Source organism: Microtus pennsylvanicus, chromosome 7 (genome assembly GCF_037038515.1).
Source record: "Microtus pennsylvanicus isolate mMicPen1 chromosome 7, mMicPen1.hap1, whole genome shotgun sequence".
Lineage (NCBI taxonomy): Eukaryota > Metazoa > Chordata > Mammalia > Rodentia > Cricetidae > Microtus > Microtus pennsylvanicus.
Genome location: NC_134585.1, coordinates 77,741,338 through 77,759,113, shown reverse-complemented (window position 1 = coordinate 77,759,113; position 17,776 = coordinate 77,741,338). Strand labels below are relative to the sequence as shown.

At 41.8% G+C, this 17,776-nt stretch overlaps 2 protein-coding genes across 2 annotated transcripts in view; one reads left to right on the top strand and one right to left on the bottom strand.

Annotated features, from left to right (window-relative positions):
* Window positions 1–17,776, bottom strand: part of LOC142853811 (guanylate-binding protein 1-like) — a 60,314-nt gene that overhangs the window by 30,291 nt on the left and 12,247 nt on the right. The window lies entirely within an intron of this gene.
* On the top strand, window positions 4,068–11,784 carry LOC142854023 (guanylate-binding protein 1-like). The gene is made up of 10 exons (XM_075979164.1): window positions 4,068–4,257; window positions 4,495–4,622; window positions 5,325–5,434; window positions 5,657–5,853; window positions 6,507–6,755; window positions 7,537–7,817; window positions 8,417–8,629; window positions 9,334–9,436; window positions 9,663–9,856; window positions 11,674–11,784. The coding sequence occupies exons 1-10, from the start codon at window positions 4,068–4,070 to the stop codon at window positions 11,782–11,784; spliced, it is 1,776 nt and encodes a 591-aa protein (XP_075835279.1).

The window sequence follows — 17,776 nt, the reverse complement described above, 5'->3', positions numbered from 1 at the left end:
GCCCTTTTATAATCTGTTTTCCTGGGAAACTTCTGATGGAAGGGCAGGGGTCAGCATTTGGAGTCTCATCAAACAATATTGAAGAAATTTTTAAATCCTTGAAGCAATCGGGTTCCTGTAAGTTGCCTGCAGTAACCTCCCTCTGGATCTGTCCATTTAGAAACAAAAATGGGTTGACTCACCTCTGCCAATGGGAGACTGGAGAATGCATCTTTCAGGTCCAAAACAGTGTATTCCTGTTTCTCTGGAGGAATCAGACTCATGAGAATCAGAGGTTCCAGGTCTCTTCACAGCCAGGAGGTCTGTTTTCTAGGGTGACTGGCAGGGCACCAGGCTGCCTGTTCATCCAAGCCACAAAATAAGGATTGTATTTTTCCTTTTCATTTCCAGGGTCATTTGGTATGGTTTCTGCATCTCATCATCAGAGAGGGAGAGAGTGGTTTTCAGCTTAGGCAAAAGGTCCTGTCCTAATCAGTTCTCTGTTCTTAAACACCTTTTCAGCTACCTCCAGCAACTGAACCTCCTTATGTCTTTACAATTTTCTGACATTTATACCTTTTTTTCCCACTATCTGGAGCTGACTGGGTGGCAAAGGAAATATTTTTAGCAGCTCTCTTTAATCTTTCTAAAAAGGGCCTAGTGAACAGTATTAAAAGTCTCTTTGTTCAGTGTTGGACAGAGGAGAAAATCTGTTCTGTCCCGGCTACATTGTCAGGTAACTATGCTCTTGCTCACCCGGCCCCTTCATTCATTTGTTCATTTGTTTGTTTGTTTACCTTTATTTTCAGAGAATAGTGAGTTTTGAATTGTCCAATTATAGGGATCATTGATTGAAAAAAAAACCACAAAAATAACGAAAGACGAAAACTTTCTTCTGTTTTCTTCTGTGGGGCTGCTTAGAGCAGGCAGTGATCTTGGGGAAGTATTTCTTCTTCCCTGTGTACACTCAGCTCAGATAGCATGGTGACCTGGATGAGAGGCTCGGCCCCACCCTGACATGGGGACCAGGACAACTGGGGACCCTGAGCAGTAGTGAAGCCATGAAACAAGCAAGAACTCCAAAGTAGGATTGGGTGTTGGGTGTTTGTTTCTCTAGGTGATCTGGCAGAGCCAAAAATTACATAGGGGGCAAAGGTCTTAAGCCTTGGTGGGGTTATCACACCAGAGGAAGCCATTGTTCGGTACCGGGAGAAAGAATTGGCAGATGGGAATCTGGTGAAGTCTCACACCTTTCTGGACACTGGATCAGCAGCCTTTGTCAACCTCTCCTGTGAGCACAAACAGAAGGCACCTTAACCAGATTGTCACTCCAGCGGTGACAGGCCAGGAGACTTTCTAATTGCTTCCTTTTGGGGTGGAGGTGTCAGAATCCTCAGAAACCTTAGGCAGCAATTGACCAAAGGGAGTTCTGGGGACCTGGAACACCCCAGGTTTGGCATCCCTGAGGAATGCCTTGACCCTATTCTGAGGGGCTCTGAGACACACAGTGTCTCAGGGTCTGGATCCTGGGGATCTCAGTGTGACCTCAAGAAATGCTATCACATATATACCGGAGAAGACTGCTTGAACATCATTTTAAACCAATAATAATTTTTTATTAGCTAGTCAGTGATTACACTGAGAAGCAAAACAGAAAGCCTCACAAGTTGGAGGAAAAAATAAAAGACGGCAACAGAGCCCATTTACCTGTGCTGAGCAGTAAGAGAGGCTAAGAAGGGGCACCTGCTCTTGCTAGGTCTAGGGAGCTCTGCTCTTGAACATGGGTTCATCAGCCTGGGCAGGAACGAGATGGCATTTTTGAGGGCTAATTCATTTTTCTCTAGAACTATTGTGACTAGAAAAGGCTGCTCCTGGGCATGGATGGGGCACAGCTGCAGGTGAACCTGGGTGGTATGATCAGGGCAGCCAGTCTCTAGAGGTCACTATGGAACTTGCTGTAAGTTAGGGATCAGAATATGTGTGGTTTAAGCAAGAGTGAGAAACACACTGGGATTGTCTTTCTCTGTGCTCGTGATGTCTGCTGTTGGGCATGGTTAAATGATCATGGTCAGTGATAGAGCAGAGTTGATGCCTTCCCGCTCCTACTGTCTTCTAGAAAGCAGAACCCCAGCCAGGCACCGTTCTCTCTCATCCCAGTCTTCCTGACAGCTTTGTTCTGCCTGGTCAGCTCCTAGTCTGATTCCCGGTGCTTCTCTTCCTCCTCTTTGCATTTCTCCTTTCTCTGCCAAATGGAAACTGCTCAGAAAACCTAAGGAGAAATAAAGAATTGCTCAACATCCTTAACCGTCAGACAAAATGCAAGTCAGAATGACTCAGAAAGTTCATCCTACACCTGTGAGATGGCTAAGATCAAAAACACAAATGACAGCTTATGCTGGAGAGGATGTGGAGCAAAGGGAGCACTCCTCCACTGTTGGTAGGAATGCAAACTTGTACTGCCTTTTTGGAAAACAATATGGTAGTTCCTCAGAAAATTTGAAGTCAATCTACCTCAAAATCCAACTATAGCATGCTTGACCATATACCCAAAGGATACTCCATCACACCACAAGGATACTTGCTCAACTATGTTCATAACAGCTTTTTCATAATATCCAGAATCTGAAAACAACATAGATGCCCCTTAAATGAAGAATGGATAAAGAAAATATTGTACATTTACACAATAGAGTATCTGTTACTCCTCTGTTAAAAAAAAAAATGACATCATGAAATTTTCAGGTCAATGGATAGAACTAGGGAAAAAAAAGCATTGTGAGTGAGGTAACCCAGACCCAGAAAGACAAATAAGGTATGTACTCACTCATAAGTGGATATTAGCTGTAAAGTAAAGGATAACTATGCTACAATCCACAGACCCAGAGAAGTTAGGTAATAAAGGGGGTCCAAGGGGGGAATACATGGCTCTAAATTCGGAAAAGGAAATAGAAGAGATCTCTTATGTGGACTAGGGATGGTTGGTGATGGGAACATGAAGGGTCAGGTTGGGGGATGGATGGAGCGGGAGAGTACTGAAAGAGATAACTGGAAGGGGGCATTTGGGGATCAGGTATAAAAAACCCCAGAAGTCTACAAGGATGACTCCAGCTAAGACTCCTTGAAATAGCTGATACGTAGCCTGAACTGGGCATATCCTGTGATCAGATTGATGACTACCTCAACTGTCATCAGAGAGGCTTCACCCAGTAACTGATAGAGATTTGCAGAGACCCACAACCAAACATTATACTGCCTTTGAGGAATATTGCTTAAAAAAGGGAGAAAAGACTGTAGCAGTCAGAGGGGTCAAGGACATCATAAGAAAACTCACAGAAACAACTAACCCGGACCCATACACGCTCACAGCATCTTAACCAACAATCAGGGAGTCTACATAGAACCAACTTAGGGCCTCTACATACTTGTGCCAGTTGTGTGGCTCGGTCTACTTGTGAAACTCCTACCCATGAGAATAGGGGTTTCCCTAATGCCTTGGCTGGCTCTTGGAAAGGTATTCTTCATACTGGATTGACTTGCCCAGCCTAAATACTGGAGGGCGGGGGGGGGGGGGGGGTACTCAGTTCTGCTACAACTTTATATGCCATGATTTGTTGATAGCCATGAGAGGCCTGCCCCTTTCTAAACAGAAACAATGGAAGAGTGAACTGGGGAATGGTAGGAGAGGAGGGAGGGAAAACTTCAGTAAAGATGTAAAATAAATAAATTTGATTTATAAAAAAATGAGTAATTGAATACTTAGTTAATTATATACAACTACAATATAAAATAACATCTCTGAATTTGATTCTCTTTTTATATTTGATGTCTTTAATAAGGAAAGTTTTCAGTGTTAAACTAAGTGAAATATTCGTGTTGTAAGGGAAGTAGAATGTCCCTCTTACATTATAATTAAATACTTTAATAATATGCTATAAGATTCAAAAATTATGCAGATTCTCTTTCACCTGTGTCTCTGATGTACACAGCACTGTTGTGTTTTTTAAGAATTTGATTAAAATTCTGAGCAAAAAGAACTGATTATAGTTAATCTCATCCCTTCCTCTCTAGGCAGGGGGCGAGCCTGAACAATGGCCTCAGAGGACCACATGCCAGGCCCTGTGTGCCTCATTGAGAATGTGAAAGGGCAACTGGTAGCCAATCAGGAGGCTCTGCGGATCCTATCTGCCTTCAAGAAGCCAGTGGTGGTAGTGGCCATCGTGGGTCTCTACCGCACAGGCAAGTCCTACTTGATGAACAAGCTGGCTGGGAAGAAATCAGGTAAGTTCCTCCAACACAGCTGCTGGGTCCCCTGAGTCTACTCACATTGTCTGCTTTTCCCTGAAACTGGAGGTGTAGGCAGTTGTGAGCTGAGAGCTGAACTCTGGTCCTCTACAAGAGCAGCAGGCACTCTTAACCACTCAGCCATCTTTTCTTTTCGATTATGCTAACTTTATTATCACCATCTTGAAGCACTTGCTTCCACATGTCTAATCCCTCTTTCCTCTCTGTTTCCAGGCTTCTCTCTGGGCTCCACAGTGCAGTCTCACACCAAGGGGATCTGGATGTGGTGTGTGCCTCATCCCCAGAAGGCAGGCCGCACCCTAGTTCTGCTTGACACAGAGGGCCTGGGAGATGTGGAGAAGGTAAGGACTGAGGGCTCAGTGTGCAATTTATCCCCTCATCTCTAAATATTATGCACTGTTACCCTGTTCTCTATGCCATTTTAAACCATTTACACTCAGTGTGTATGTGTGTTTGTGTGTGTGTGTGTGTGTGTGTGTGTGTGTGTGTGTGTGTGTGTGTGGCCTGCTGCACAACAGGTGGGGTCAGTTCTCTTTTTCACCATGCAGCTTCAGAACATTGAACTCAGTTCTAACTTGGCTGAAAGCATTTTTTTCCCACCAAGTCTTCTCACTGGAAATCTAGTTTTTCACTCAGAGTTTGAACTTCATCATTGAATCCTGTTCATTTTTGCCTACGTGACATGTAGTCATGTTTAGTCAACAAAGAGGAGGGAACGAGTCACAAGACTGGCTCACAGAACAGGAGTGTGGCAGCCTGCAGTGTTGAGACACTAGCAACAGACTAAGCAGGACTAGTGAGAATCATTGCAAATAAAACCCCAAACCAAAGAACATTCACCTGCGAGTGCCCTGGACAGCATCTGTAGGTTCATTGCTGGTTTGGTTTTGTTTTGTTTTGTACCTTGCAAAGGTCACAATGGCTTCCCTCACTTTTTTAGGCAAATGTTTCCTCTCACGAAATCAGTATATTTAATCACTGATGATCTGAAAGTCACATAAGAGCAAAACATACTCCTGAACCACATGTATTCTGACTTCCAGGGTGACAACCAGAACGACTGCTGGATCTTTGCCCTGGCTGTACTTCTAAGCAGCATCTTCGTGTACAACAGCATGGGAGCCATCAACCAGCAGGCCCTGGACCAGCTGCAGTATCCTTTCTGTGGTGCAGCCCTGCCTTCTGTGACTCTAGATCTTCCTTAATGCAACATAAAAGATAAAAATAACTCATATGTATGCACCAATGTTAGAAACAAGGCAAATGAAGGTTCGGGGCTAGGGTCCAGGAAGATGTGGAACTAATACAGGATGATCACCTGGAGCTGTGGTTGGTGCTCTGGTTGTTTCTGGGTTTTCCTTAATTATCTGTTCAGCTATGTGACAGAGCTGACAGACAGAATCAGAACAAGATCCTCATCTGACCAGGATGAGTTGGAGGACTCAGATGAATTTGTGAGCTTCTTTCCAGATTTCGTGTGGACTCTGAGAGACTTCTCTCTCGAGCTGAAAGTAAATGGGGAATCCATCTCCCCAGATGAATACCTGGAGAATTCCCTAAAGCTTATACAGGGTAAGGGGCTGATACCTGGTAAATGAGGATTTCAAAACCCTGAAAATTCAGATTTTTCTATCTATAATTTTCTTATTCCTGGTGCTCCTCTTTCTTCTAGCTGGCTACTCTTAAGAATTAGTGCTTAATATAAAATTTGATAGATGAAGTAAACATCTTCTCTTTTGTTCTAGAAATAAGTTTGTCTTTCACTTTCCCTTTATAGTGATTGATTTGACCTCCCTGTCCTGGACTTGTTTTAAGATGAAACACAACGATTATATATTTGAGAAATGTAGATTAAAGTGTTACTAGAAATGAAGCCCAAACTTTGGGAAATTGTGGCCTACACACAACTGTTCATCTGCCAGGCATCTTTGGAAATGAAATGACACTGTACTCGAGAGATTACATGTTGTCTATGCACACAGTCCAGATTTTTATAAAGCATTTTAGATGACTATAAATTCTTAAAATAGGCAATCCCCATTTTGGTTTGTTGTTGTTGTTTGCATTTTCAGGGTCTCACTATGTAACATAGGCTGACCTCAACTTATAATTCTCCTGCCTTGGCTTCCAGTGGTCCAAATTTCAATAGCTCACATGACTGAATTTTAAAACATATACTCACCTTCCAGAACCTGGTTGAAAATCCTGTTTTCTGCTCTATCTAGGTACCAGCCAAAAAGAAAAAGAAAAACAGTTAAATCTGCCACGGCTCTGTATCCGTAAATTCTTCCCAAAGAAGAAATGCTTTGTCTTTGAGCGGCCAGTACAAGGGAAAAAGCTTGGTCAGCTGGAAGCATTGCAGGATGAAGACCTGGACTCTGACTTCGTGGAACAAGTGGCAGATTTCTGTTCCTACGTGTTCAGCTCTTCCAAGGTTAAGACGCTTTCAGGAGGCATCAAGGTCAATGGACCACGTGAGTCCCTTCCCAGTCCTGCTCAGTGCTTAGGCCACAGTACCATGAGATAGCGATGACCTACTTCAACCTTGAAGAAATGTAGGCCTATCACCACTGTAGTGTGAAGCTGTAGATGGTACCAGCTATTTATAATAGATTTTTCTGTATCACATTTTCTTGTTGAATAAAAAGAAAAGGGGCAAAAGAAAAACAAAAGCCTTTTTAAATTACCCAGAAACCTGGTTCTGTGTCCACCAGTGTTATATGAACTAAACAGATGTGGCCCTTAATACATCAGTACAATAACATCTGCATGGAGCTAGTGAGTATCATCAGCGAATACACAAAGTTCCCTTGGGCAATGCTATTTGTTTCTAACCAACCTGATGGAGAATTTTTGACTGGAAGAGTACATTTTGCTCCTGAATTGGAGTGAAATGTTTACTATGGACAAGACTGATGCCACAGACACATATTATAGAGGTGTGGAGCCTGTTCTCATGGTGGTGCTGGTTTAAAAATGGGCACAAGCATTGCGAGGACACAGGCTCTTGAAATCTCTATCCGACATTCTTAGCCTTTGGGGTCTCAGACTTCAGGAGAGGGTCTTTGCACAGAGTAATGTCTAATCCCATCAAGGTGAAGTAGAGGCTGAGAGGCTTATGTCTGTCATTCTTCCAAATGATGCTAAGGACACTGATGCTTTCAGGCACCAGTGATTGACATATCCAGAATTCCACAGAATAGTGTCCCCTTCATCCTTCTGTAGCAAATATTGTCACCTGTTTCCTGGTTGTAGGACTAAAGAGTTTGGTGGCGACCTATGTGAATACTATCAGCGGTGGGGGTCTGCCCTGCATGGAGAATGCTGTCCTGGCTTTGTCCCAGACAGAGAATGCAGCTGCAGTGCAAAGGGCCATTGCCCACTATGACCAGCAGATGAGCCAGAAGTTGCAGCTGCCCACGGAAAACCTCCAGGAGCTGCTGGACCTTCACAGGGCCAATGAGAAAGAAGCCATCAAGATCTTCATGGAAAATTCCTTCAAAGATGTTAACCAAGTGTTCCTAACAGAATTAGTGGTAATAGTTCTCTCAGGTTTACCTGGATATAGAATTGGAAGTCAAAATTCTATGAAGAAATGAAATGGGTGTGTGAAGAGCGCAAATGTTATTAGATTTTCAAGTACTAACTGCTACATATTAATAAATAGAATAAATAGTAAAAATGGGTTGTCACAGACTCAAAATTTTAAAACATTTCTCCTTTCATGAATAAGTTTCTAACATTCCCCCTCACTGAATTAAGTACAGAAAAGTAATTAGAGTGTCTGATCAAATTGCATGCCCAGTGTCAGCAGACTGATTCAGGCCAATAGCAAAGAAAATGTTAGCCCTAGTTATTAACATTGAACCATGTTTATTCTATGTTCCATCTGTCACACTGTCTGGAAAAAGTAGTTTGCCTCTAAAGGTGTGAATCTCTGCATCGAAATCCATGGCCAAGGAACAAAGATGATGTCAGTAAAAAGCTGGATCAGACAATCATCAGTACTTAGAAGTTTTCCTCTGGTTGTTTTTTTTTTTTTTCTGCGTTTGTTTTTCTTTTGAGAAATGATCCCAGAAATTCTAAACTCAGTTTTTTTTCTTTCTTTCTTTTTTTTATCATTTTTACATTAAAGACGAAGTTAGAAAGGAAGCAAGAGGAATTTCTCAAGAAGAATGCACAGGCATCCTCAGACCGCTGCTCAGCTCTGCTCCAGGATATTTTTGGTCCACTAGAAGAGGACGTGAAGCAGGGAGTTTATTACAAACCAAGGGGTTATTGTCTTTTTAACCAGAAGTTACAGGAGTTGAAGAAAAAGTACTATAACACACCCGGAAAGGGGGTGCAGGTAACCAAGGTTGTGTGTGTGTTCTGGGAAGCTGTTGACCTGGTTCAGACTGCAGTGTGATCCCAAGCATCTGTGAGAGGCTCTTACTGTATGCATTCCAGGCATTTGCTCCTTCAACATCACATATGTGAAGGACACTGGATGTGTCCTGCTTACTCATCAGATACAGTGCACTCACTCAACACTTGAGTTCACACCAGACAATCACATTATCCATCAGTGTGACTGTCACCCTGTGTTTCAGCCGGACTCTTTGTGTTTCAAAGGGCCCAATGATGGCCTCTTAAACAAAACTTGTAATTCATCAGTTTGGACTTCACACTGGCTTTAAACAACAACTGTGTCAGATAACGTCCTATGTCTGTCTGTCCATCACTCTTCTGCAGCCCCAACTTCCATTCTTGTCTCATTCCCTCAGATCTTTTTTGTTCTCCACGAGGGCGACAGCACATTTTCCCCATCTTTCACCATGGTACCATTAACTCTAAAGTTTGAGCCCTCAATCTGAAAAGACAATCTTCGTTTTTTAAAACAGTCCTCCAATAAAAGATATTCTTTAGTGGAGTCCAGCCTGAACTGTTTGCCTGTTTCTATAACTGGAACTTTTAGTACCAAGAGGCATCACTAGAGGAAAGTGGGTAGGAGGAAGGCACAAAAGTTTGCAGTGATTCCTGATGTTAACTTCATGTTCTCTGAATTTGGAGGCTGAAGATGCTCTGCAGAAGTTTTTGCAGTCCAAGGAAGATGTGATTGAGGCAATTCTACAGACAGACCAGGCTCTGACAGAAAAGGAAAAGGAGATTGAAGGTGAGGCACAAATTAAGGGGTTATATGCCCTGCACAGCTGTGGAATGTTTAAATTACTTGTAAACCTGGAACCTTAAAGCTGAGCTAAAAGAGCAAACAAAGCTGTATCTTACTGACTTGCACCAGGCATGGTAGTACTATGACGTCGGCAGTAACAAGGAAGCAGGTGAAGAGAAGAGAGCAACACGTGGTGTATTTTCACCGTCCTTCCTGCTTTTCCTTGCAGTGGAGCGTGTGAAAGCTGAAGCTGCAGAGACTGCCTCAAAAATACTGGAGGAAATGCAACAGAAGAACGATCAGTTGATGAGAGAGAAAGAGAAGAGCTACCAGGAACGCATGCAACAGCTGACTGAGAAGATGGAGAAGGAACAGGCCCAGATGAGGGAGGAGCACCAGAGGGCCATTGAGCACAAACTTCAGGTATTTTAATTGCACCACCTCTGTGTTCTCGTCATTCAAAAAAAAAAATCTTACGTGTGTATGTGTGTTTGTATGTGTGTATTTCACTGTGTGTGTGCATGTATGTTTATTTGCATGTGTGCATATAGCATCTATAGAGGCTGAAAGGGAGTCCAATCCCCAGGAGCTGCAATTACAGGTGGTTGGAACTGCCTGATTTGCAGACTTACAACTGAATTTCGGTTTACAGGCCTTTTTATTGCTGAGCCATCTATCCAGCCTCCTGTTCTCTCCATTTCTATTCATCATGAAATGCAATGAAGCCTAAAGTCTAACCAAGCCCTTATGATCTTTATTCCTAAACACCCACTCAGGAGTCAATTGTCCCATGTCTGGTGATTAAGTTAGTAATGTGTAATGAAGTCACACTAAGTCCTTTAGTAATATATCTGTTTATTTATGACAGCTATTCTCTTTATGTTTTATCTTTATTTCTTTCTTAATACTCCATGAACCAAAAACTATATCCCTATTACATGGAAGAAACACAGGTTCACCTAAGATTAAAAAATATACAATCTTAGTATTTTGGGAAGTAAAGGCAGGAGAATCAAAAGGTCAAAGTCATCCTCAGTTATATAGGACATTCAAAACCAACCAGGGCAATAGACCCTGTCTCAGATATAAATAAAGAAAGATAGATAGGTAGATAGATAGATAGATAGATAGATAGATAGATAGATAGATAGATAGATAGATAGATAGACAGACAAACACTATTTATAAGATACATATGACATGTCTATTCCATCTTACCTGGTATGTGTTTATATCTAAGAGAGTTTATATCTATGTGTCAGCCTGTCTGTTCCTCCATTTTCCTACTCTGCTCCTAGAGTGTGTTCAGTTGGGAGTTAATGATGAGGAAATTCATTATCTTCAGTCTGGGGCTCTGATTTTTATACCCACCATCTGTCACCCTGTTACCAAGTTGTGGAAGCTTACACTAAATTTACTCTACCCCTCTGTCTCTGTCTGTTTCTCTCTCCTCTCTCTTTTCTGTCTCTGTGTGAATGTGAGTGTGTGTTGTGTTAGTGTTTCTTCATGTGTGTGCATGGGTATGAAGGCCAGAGATCTCCTTCCATCCTTCCTCCGTCACTCTCCACCATATTCTTGGAGACAGGGGTCTCTCTGTAACTCAAGCTCACTGATGGGGGCCACTGTCTATATCTGACTTCCCTGCCTGTTATTACAAAACAGGGCTGTGTCTAGCTTTAACTTGGGTGCTCAGGATTCCAGCTCGGGTCTTATGCTTGTGCAGCAGGCATGTTACTGACAGTCATCCTCCAGCCTCTAGTCTAAATTCCTTAGTCTATGATTCAGAGCATTAGTCAGATTTTCAGAATTCATTCCTGTGTTGCATATTTATATAAGATACGAATAGGCTGATGTACTAAAGTCTATAATGTTAAAATTTGAAGTCAAACACATGATTAAGATTACCTACAGGAGTCATAGGCAACCAATGTGAAACAAAAATTGTACTGATAATTTAGGTTTATCAAGGGAAATGTTTTTAGCTAAAGGAAGCCCAGAAGTGACAACAGCTGCCCAAAGAAAATGATAGTTTTGCAGGGAATAGAAAATCCAAAGAAAGAAAATTTTGAATATTAAAGTTTACTCATGACTAAAAACAAGTTAAAGAAGCATAATAAAAATCCAGGGTAAAGAAAATTTTAAGGGATTAAATAATGAAAATTAATTACTATAGAACCTGCATAGAACATGGGGATGAATTCAGTGTGATGGCTCATTCTCTCCACTTGTCACTTTTTTAGGAACAGGACCGACTCCTAAAGGAGACCTTCCAGCAGGAGCGCCAAAGTCTCCAGGAAGAAATAATAGCTCTCCATGAAGAGGCAGCTTCACGCAAATGCATCATAAGCTGAAGGCCTAAAGAACAGTGATTTCCTAACACTCAAAATAGAGATGAATAGGCTGCAGAACTGGGAACAAGAGTTGCTCTGGTTGATAATAATTGGGTCCTGCATCAAAGAACTAAAAATCTGCAAAGATGTTCAGTGTAATCATTGAAATCATGTTTATCTTCATAAATGATTTTGTACTAAGGATGCCATTGAGATCTTTATCATAAGGGAGGTACTAACAGCACTGCCCAGAAGAAAGTTTTGTTTTCCAGGTCATCTCCAGGAGGCAAATGGACACTGAACCTTTGCTCCAAGTTGCCTAGAGAGGTGATGGGTCTAACGGCCAGCCTCATTTCTTACTGGAGACAATGAAAAGTTCTCCGTTATTTCAAAATTGCTCAATCTTTCAGCAGTGGCATGATTTGTGGTGGGAGATAATCCTACCAACACACTCTGCATGGAGTGTGTGTGTGTGTGTGTGTGTGTGTGTGTGTGTGAGTGTGTGTGTGAGTGTGTGTGTGAGTGTGTGTGTGAGTGTGTGTGTGTGTGTGAGTGTGTGTGTGTGTGTGTGTGAGTGTGTGTGTGTGTGTGTGTCTGTCTGTGTGTGTGTGTGTGTGTGTGTGTGTGTGTGTGTGTGTGTGTGTGTGAGTGTGTGTGAGTGTGATGGAAGAAGTCATTGGCATGACAAGGAGAAGAATCCACAAATCCATGGGTGAAGAAGGAAGTGTTTCAATGCACATAAATTGAAACTATAACAGAAATTTCCAAACTTTAAGAGTTGGCTTTGAATTACATAGTAACATGATACTTAAGCATAACATAGAGCAGTAACTTTAAAGATGAACATTAAATGATGATGTGTAATCTGTAGCTATCAACGGTACTTTAACAATTTATCTATAGGGGCTGGAGAGATGGCTCAGTGGTTAAGAGCATTGCCTGCTCTTCCAAAAGTCCTGAGTTCAATTCCCAGCAACCACATGGTGGCTCACAACCATCTGTAATGAGGTCTGGTGCCCTCTTCTGGCCTGCAGACATACACACAGACAGAATATTGTATACATAACAAATAAATAAATAAATAAATAAATATTTAAAAAAACAATTTATCTATAAATTTACACTACTCTTTCCTATTATTATCACTTGAAATCCTGTTGATTTTTCACAAACAGAACAAAGATTGTTTACCATCTATTGACAAGTTCTTAGTACTATGGAGTATAGACAAACTGTGTTCCAACTGCCAAAAATGCAAGATATATTTAGCATCTTTTAATGGGATTGAGAGCAGAGCAAACATGAGGACCTAAATTCAGATGCCAGCACCCAAATAGCAAATCAGACGTGGTGACATGGTGATGTGCACTTGTCAGTCTAGCGCTGTGGTTGGGGCAGAGGTAGACAGGACAACCCCTGGGGCCTAGTAGCCAGCCAGTCTAGCCAACAGACGGACTGGGTTCTCTGAGAGATCCTGTTTCAAAAAATTAGGTGGAAAGAACAGATTTGTGCTGTTTGCTAGAAGTGAATGTGACCAGAGATAATCATATTAAGCAAGTTAAATCAGTCTCAGAAAAAAATGTTTGTTTTCTTTAATATATAACTCATAGACGGCATATAGATATGTAAAATTATGTATGTATCATATGACAAAATAGTTTAAAATGTAACCGTCTAGGGAAACAAAGAGGACTAGTGAGGAAAGCAGGCATGAAGAGAAAGGTAGGGGCAGGGGGGTATGCTAAACACACAAGATACACTTATATGAAAATAGCCTCCTATAATATAGCAGCATGTATAATAAATATCTGCAATAAAAATTACAACAACCATTTGTGATCAACAAGGAACATTTTAAAATAAGAATTCTAACAACTCCTTGTAAAGAATATTGGCAACGCAGATCAATCAACTCATTTCTAAAAGGAAGCACACAGCAGCATTGAAACTTGCGGTATTTGCTACTTCCCTGGTTGCCGCAACAAAATACCCAGCAAAAGCAACTTTCTAGAATAAAAGAAACTTTAACTTTTTAGAATAAAAACGAAGAAATGTACCCAATAATAATGTGAGATTTAAAATGATTTAAAATAAGTGGAATAACAATTCAGGCTTAAAAATGAGAGGACTTAGTTAAAAATAATGTTTATAAATCAATGTATATTTACCCACTGTGTTAAATAGAAGTACAATTCTTCTGAAACTTCACAAAATGATCCTAATTTTGACTCAGAGAATTATGCCTATCACATGGGTCAAAGCAGAGCTCTGAAAAGATGCCCTGAGGTCTCTAAGGCATGTGTAGGAGCTGGTGTGATAGCACATACTTCAAGTCACAGTACTTAAGATGCAAAAGAACAGGTCTTATTAGTTTGCGGCTGGTCATAGTGAGACTCTTAAAAAATTGTAACTGATACCAGAGTTTATTAAAATAATAGAAAACATGTATCAGGAAATAATTAAGAGTAAGAAAACTGCAACACATGCTTTAATAATCTGAATCCATTTTTTTCACATAAAAACCATTAAAATAAATTTGTCATTGTTAAGCTTTCAATGCTCTCCTTGACAATCTTGGGCTCAGTTATCTAGCGCCTAGGGCTCTTGTTTTCCTCTATTCTTCCACCCTCCGAAGATTCCATTTTACACTGCAGTAAACCCTGTTAGGTCAGTGCTGGATTCTAGTGAGTCTTCACACGACCCTGTACAACTCCCACAGTGCTGTGGACACAGCATTGTGCTGTAAACACCCACACACATTGTGCCAATGGTTTTTCTAACTTGAAGGTCCTGCCTCTGCTCTGCAGGAACTCTGTGGTCACTGTGGCTGTGGCTATATCTTTTCAGCATTAAGAAAAACAGAGTAAGACTGACTCCTGGATTCAAATGTTTTCCTTAATCATCAATCTGAGCTCTGGTCTAAATCAGTTCCTAGGTGGAATTCATCCACCTTAAATCTGAAACATATCCTTGTATTTATTTTTATCCATCCAAACTGTAAAGGCAATCATTACTATGTCAATTAGACAGAATAGTTTAGGGAGGAATCATATTCTTGACAATTCACAGATAAAGTGTCCAGTAGATTAGGGTGTACTCATGTGACAAACACACTACATTGTAGGCAGTGGGGATCTCCACACATCCACTCATACCATGCCAGATACCAGAGAAAGATTGTAGCAGCAAACATGTAAAGGCACAGCAGAAACAAAAGACATCAAAGAGTCTGTAGTCTTGTAGCTTTGCTTAAAGGAGATTCACTCATCACAGAGTTTCCTCCTGGTAGACTGACCCCTTGCATTTCAATTGCCACCTGCTGCTCCACCAATGGCCATTGGCTCACACACATTGTATCAGTTGTTTTCCTAACTTGACAGCCCTGCCTCTGCTGTGCAGGAACTCTGTGATCCCCATTGCTGTGAGGTGAAGCATGCTACAGAGTTTGGTGTATAAATGGCAGCTACCATCAAAGTATTCCACATACAATATTCATATCCTGGGACTTGAAGAAAACTTCCAGCAGCCTGATGTACAAACAAATTGCACAAACCAAATCCCAACCCATTCGAGAAAAAAAGCATCTGATTTCCTGACATCTGGGCTGTTTCCAAGAATCCTAGACTGTCTGCTTTCACTTCTGCCAGAAATAAAAATGAGTCCAGTTTGTCCAAAATACACCAGGAGATCTTTCGTAACAAAAGAATTGGAGAAAGCCTGAGGCTTTCCTTACCCATTGTTTGGAGACTATGCAAATTTCAAATTCAGAGAGCAGGGAGGGACAGCCTTACAAGGGGAGAAAGTTTCTGATCCTGTTGGTAAAATACAGTTATTCAGAAACCCAATTTGAACCTCTGCAGAACCCAACTGAACAATGGCCAGTTTACCGTTTGCTGAAATCCCAGATGGGCCAGCTGCCTGGACACCATGGTCTGATAAAATATTAAGAGCACATGATTGGCCTGAGGGATGGTTTGGTGACTAAGGACACAGCTTTCTGTTCTTACAAGGACCAGAGTTTGTACCTCAATAACTGTGCAGAGCAGCTCACAAATGTTTGTAACTCCAGCTCCAGGGATTCCACATCCTCTTCTGACTTCTGCAGGCACCTGCACACAGGTGGTTGATAGACACACACCCACGAGCAAATAAAACAAAATCTTAAAAAAAAAATAATCTAACACCTTCAAGCTATATTTATTGTTCTCCAAAGTGCAAACAAAAAATGCATATAGAAGAAATACCGACCAGCTCCTGTAAAGGTGGAGTGTGCCTGTCATATGACAGACAATAATCCCATATAGACTCTGCTGGGTTTTGAAGTTACTGCCTTTACAGAGTGGTTACTGAAGACACCTCATAAGATTACAATCAAGAAAATGACTATCCGTCTCACAGGGCTATAAGAAGGTAGGAAACCTTCAGCGTAAACTTAGGCTATGTCTGAGGAAAGGAGTGAGGTCCTGATCAAGGTCATATACACTCAGGTCTTAAACCTGGGTCACATGAAATGTCTGCATACACAGTTCCATCAGCCTTTACAGCACAGGACACCTGGGCTGAAATTCCAGCTTTTTAGCTGGTAAGAGGCGTTCCTCTGGGGTGAGGGGCTGCTTGCCCTTCCATGTACCCATCATCTTTATGCCTTCCTGTCCAGCTTTTTTTTTTTTTTTTTTTTTTTGGTTTTTTGAGACAGGGTTTCTCTGTGGTTTTGGAGCCTGTCCTGGAACTAGCTCTTGTAGACCAGGCTGGTCTCGAACTCACAGAGATCCGCCTGCCTCTGCCTCCCGAGTGCTGAGATTAAAGGCGTGCACCACCACCGCCCGGCTTCTGTCCAGCTTTTCAAACTGGCCTCAAACTAACACTCCTCTGGTTTTTGGTGTCCCAATCTCTTTTGTAGCCCATTTCAGTTCTGAGAACTTCTCTGGAACTCGAAGGATTTTGAAGATACTGTTGATTTTGTGGTTTGGTTTTAATTGTTCCACAGATTACCTGAATGAAGGTCTCTGTTTTGTGTGTGGTTTATGTGAGCTGATCCCACACTGGGAGGGAAGTAAAAGAACTTCTAGAAGTCAATGACAAAAAGAGACATTTTTGGACAAATGTTCCGCGCACCGCACCCCCGTGTCTGCACTCTGTGCGCTAGAACCCAGTTACCGAGCTTCAGGCATGGGGCTGGAGGTTGAGAATACACACGCAGAGTCAGACTGACACACGCAGACCTTTTAACACTGATACCAAAGCCCCAAGAATGCCCTCTTTATTGAGTTCAGGGGCAGATTATATAGAGATAGCCACGCCCTAGCCAAACCCACCAGAAACCACTCTCCTGCCATCAGGAACTCCTGAAGGTCTCATGCTCAGAGCAGCTGTAGGCACTCAGATCAGGGGGAAACAAGTTGTTTACAAGAAATTCAGGCTCTGGGGTCTCACTGCTCCCAACAAAAATGTACAGAAGTGAGGGGTTAGAAGGAGAAGTTTGTGGACTGAGTTTAGCTGGAGTCTACTCTTAATCTTTTACAAAATATTGAATATCAAGAGTTTTGTACCGAATGATGGGTGGATGATCCCATTCATTTCCTGCTTGACAGAGTTTCTGTCTGCCTGCCAGTTCTAGCCTTTTCTTTGACTAGAGCAGGGCAGAAACATCTATTTTCTTCTCTGGAAACATGCTTCAACTCTTGTCTCCTGTGCAAAAGTTAGTAAGGGAAATTACAGGCAAAAAGAGAAGACCAGAGGGAGGAAGGCTGGGCAACAAACCTCTGATTGCACCACCTATCACAGCTGATAAAGGGGAAGCTGAAGCAGAATTAATATTTGTGTTGGTCCACTATCTCCTTCAATGTTTATTGAATTGAACAGGGTCTCAATTCTGCCTTCTTTCTGCTGGGTTGGAGTGATGGATTGAGGTTTTGGTGTGGCCCCTCTTTTTGTAACAGCATTCCATGGGAAACAGTTATAAAGCTTTATTAGCATGCTACAGAGCAAAATCAAAGGAGGTTGAACAACATAT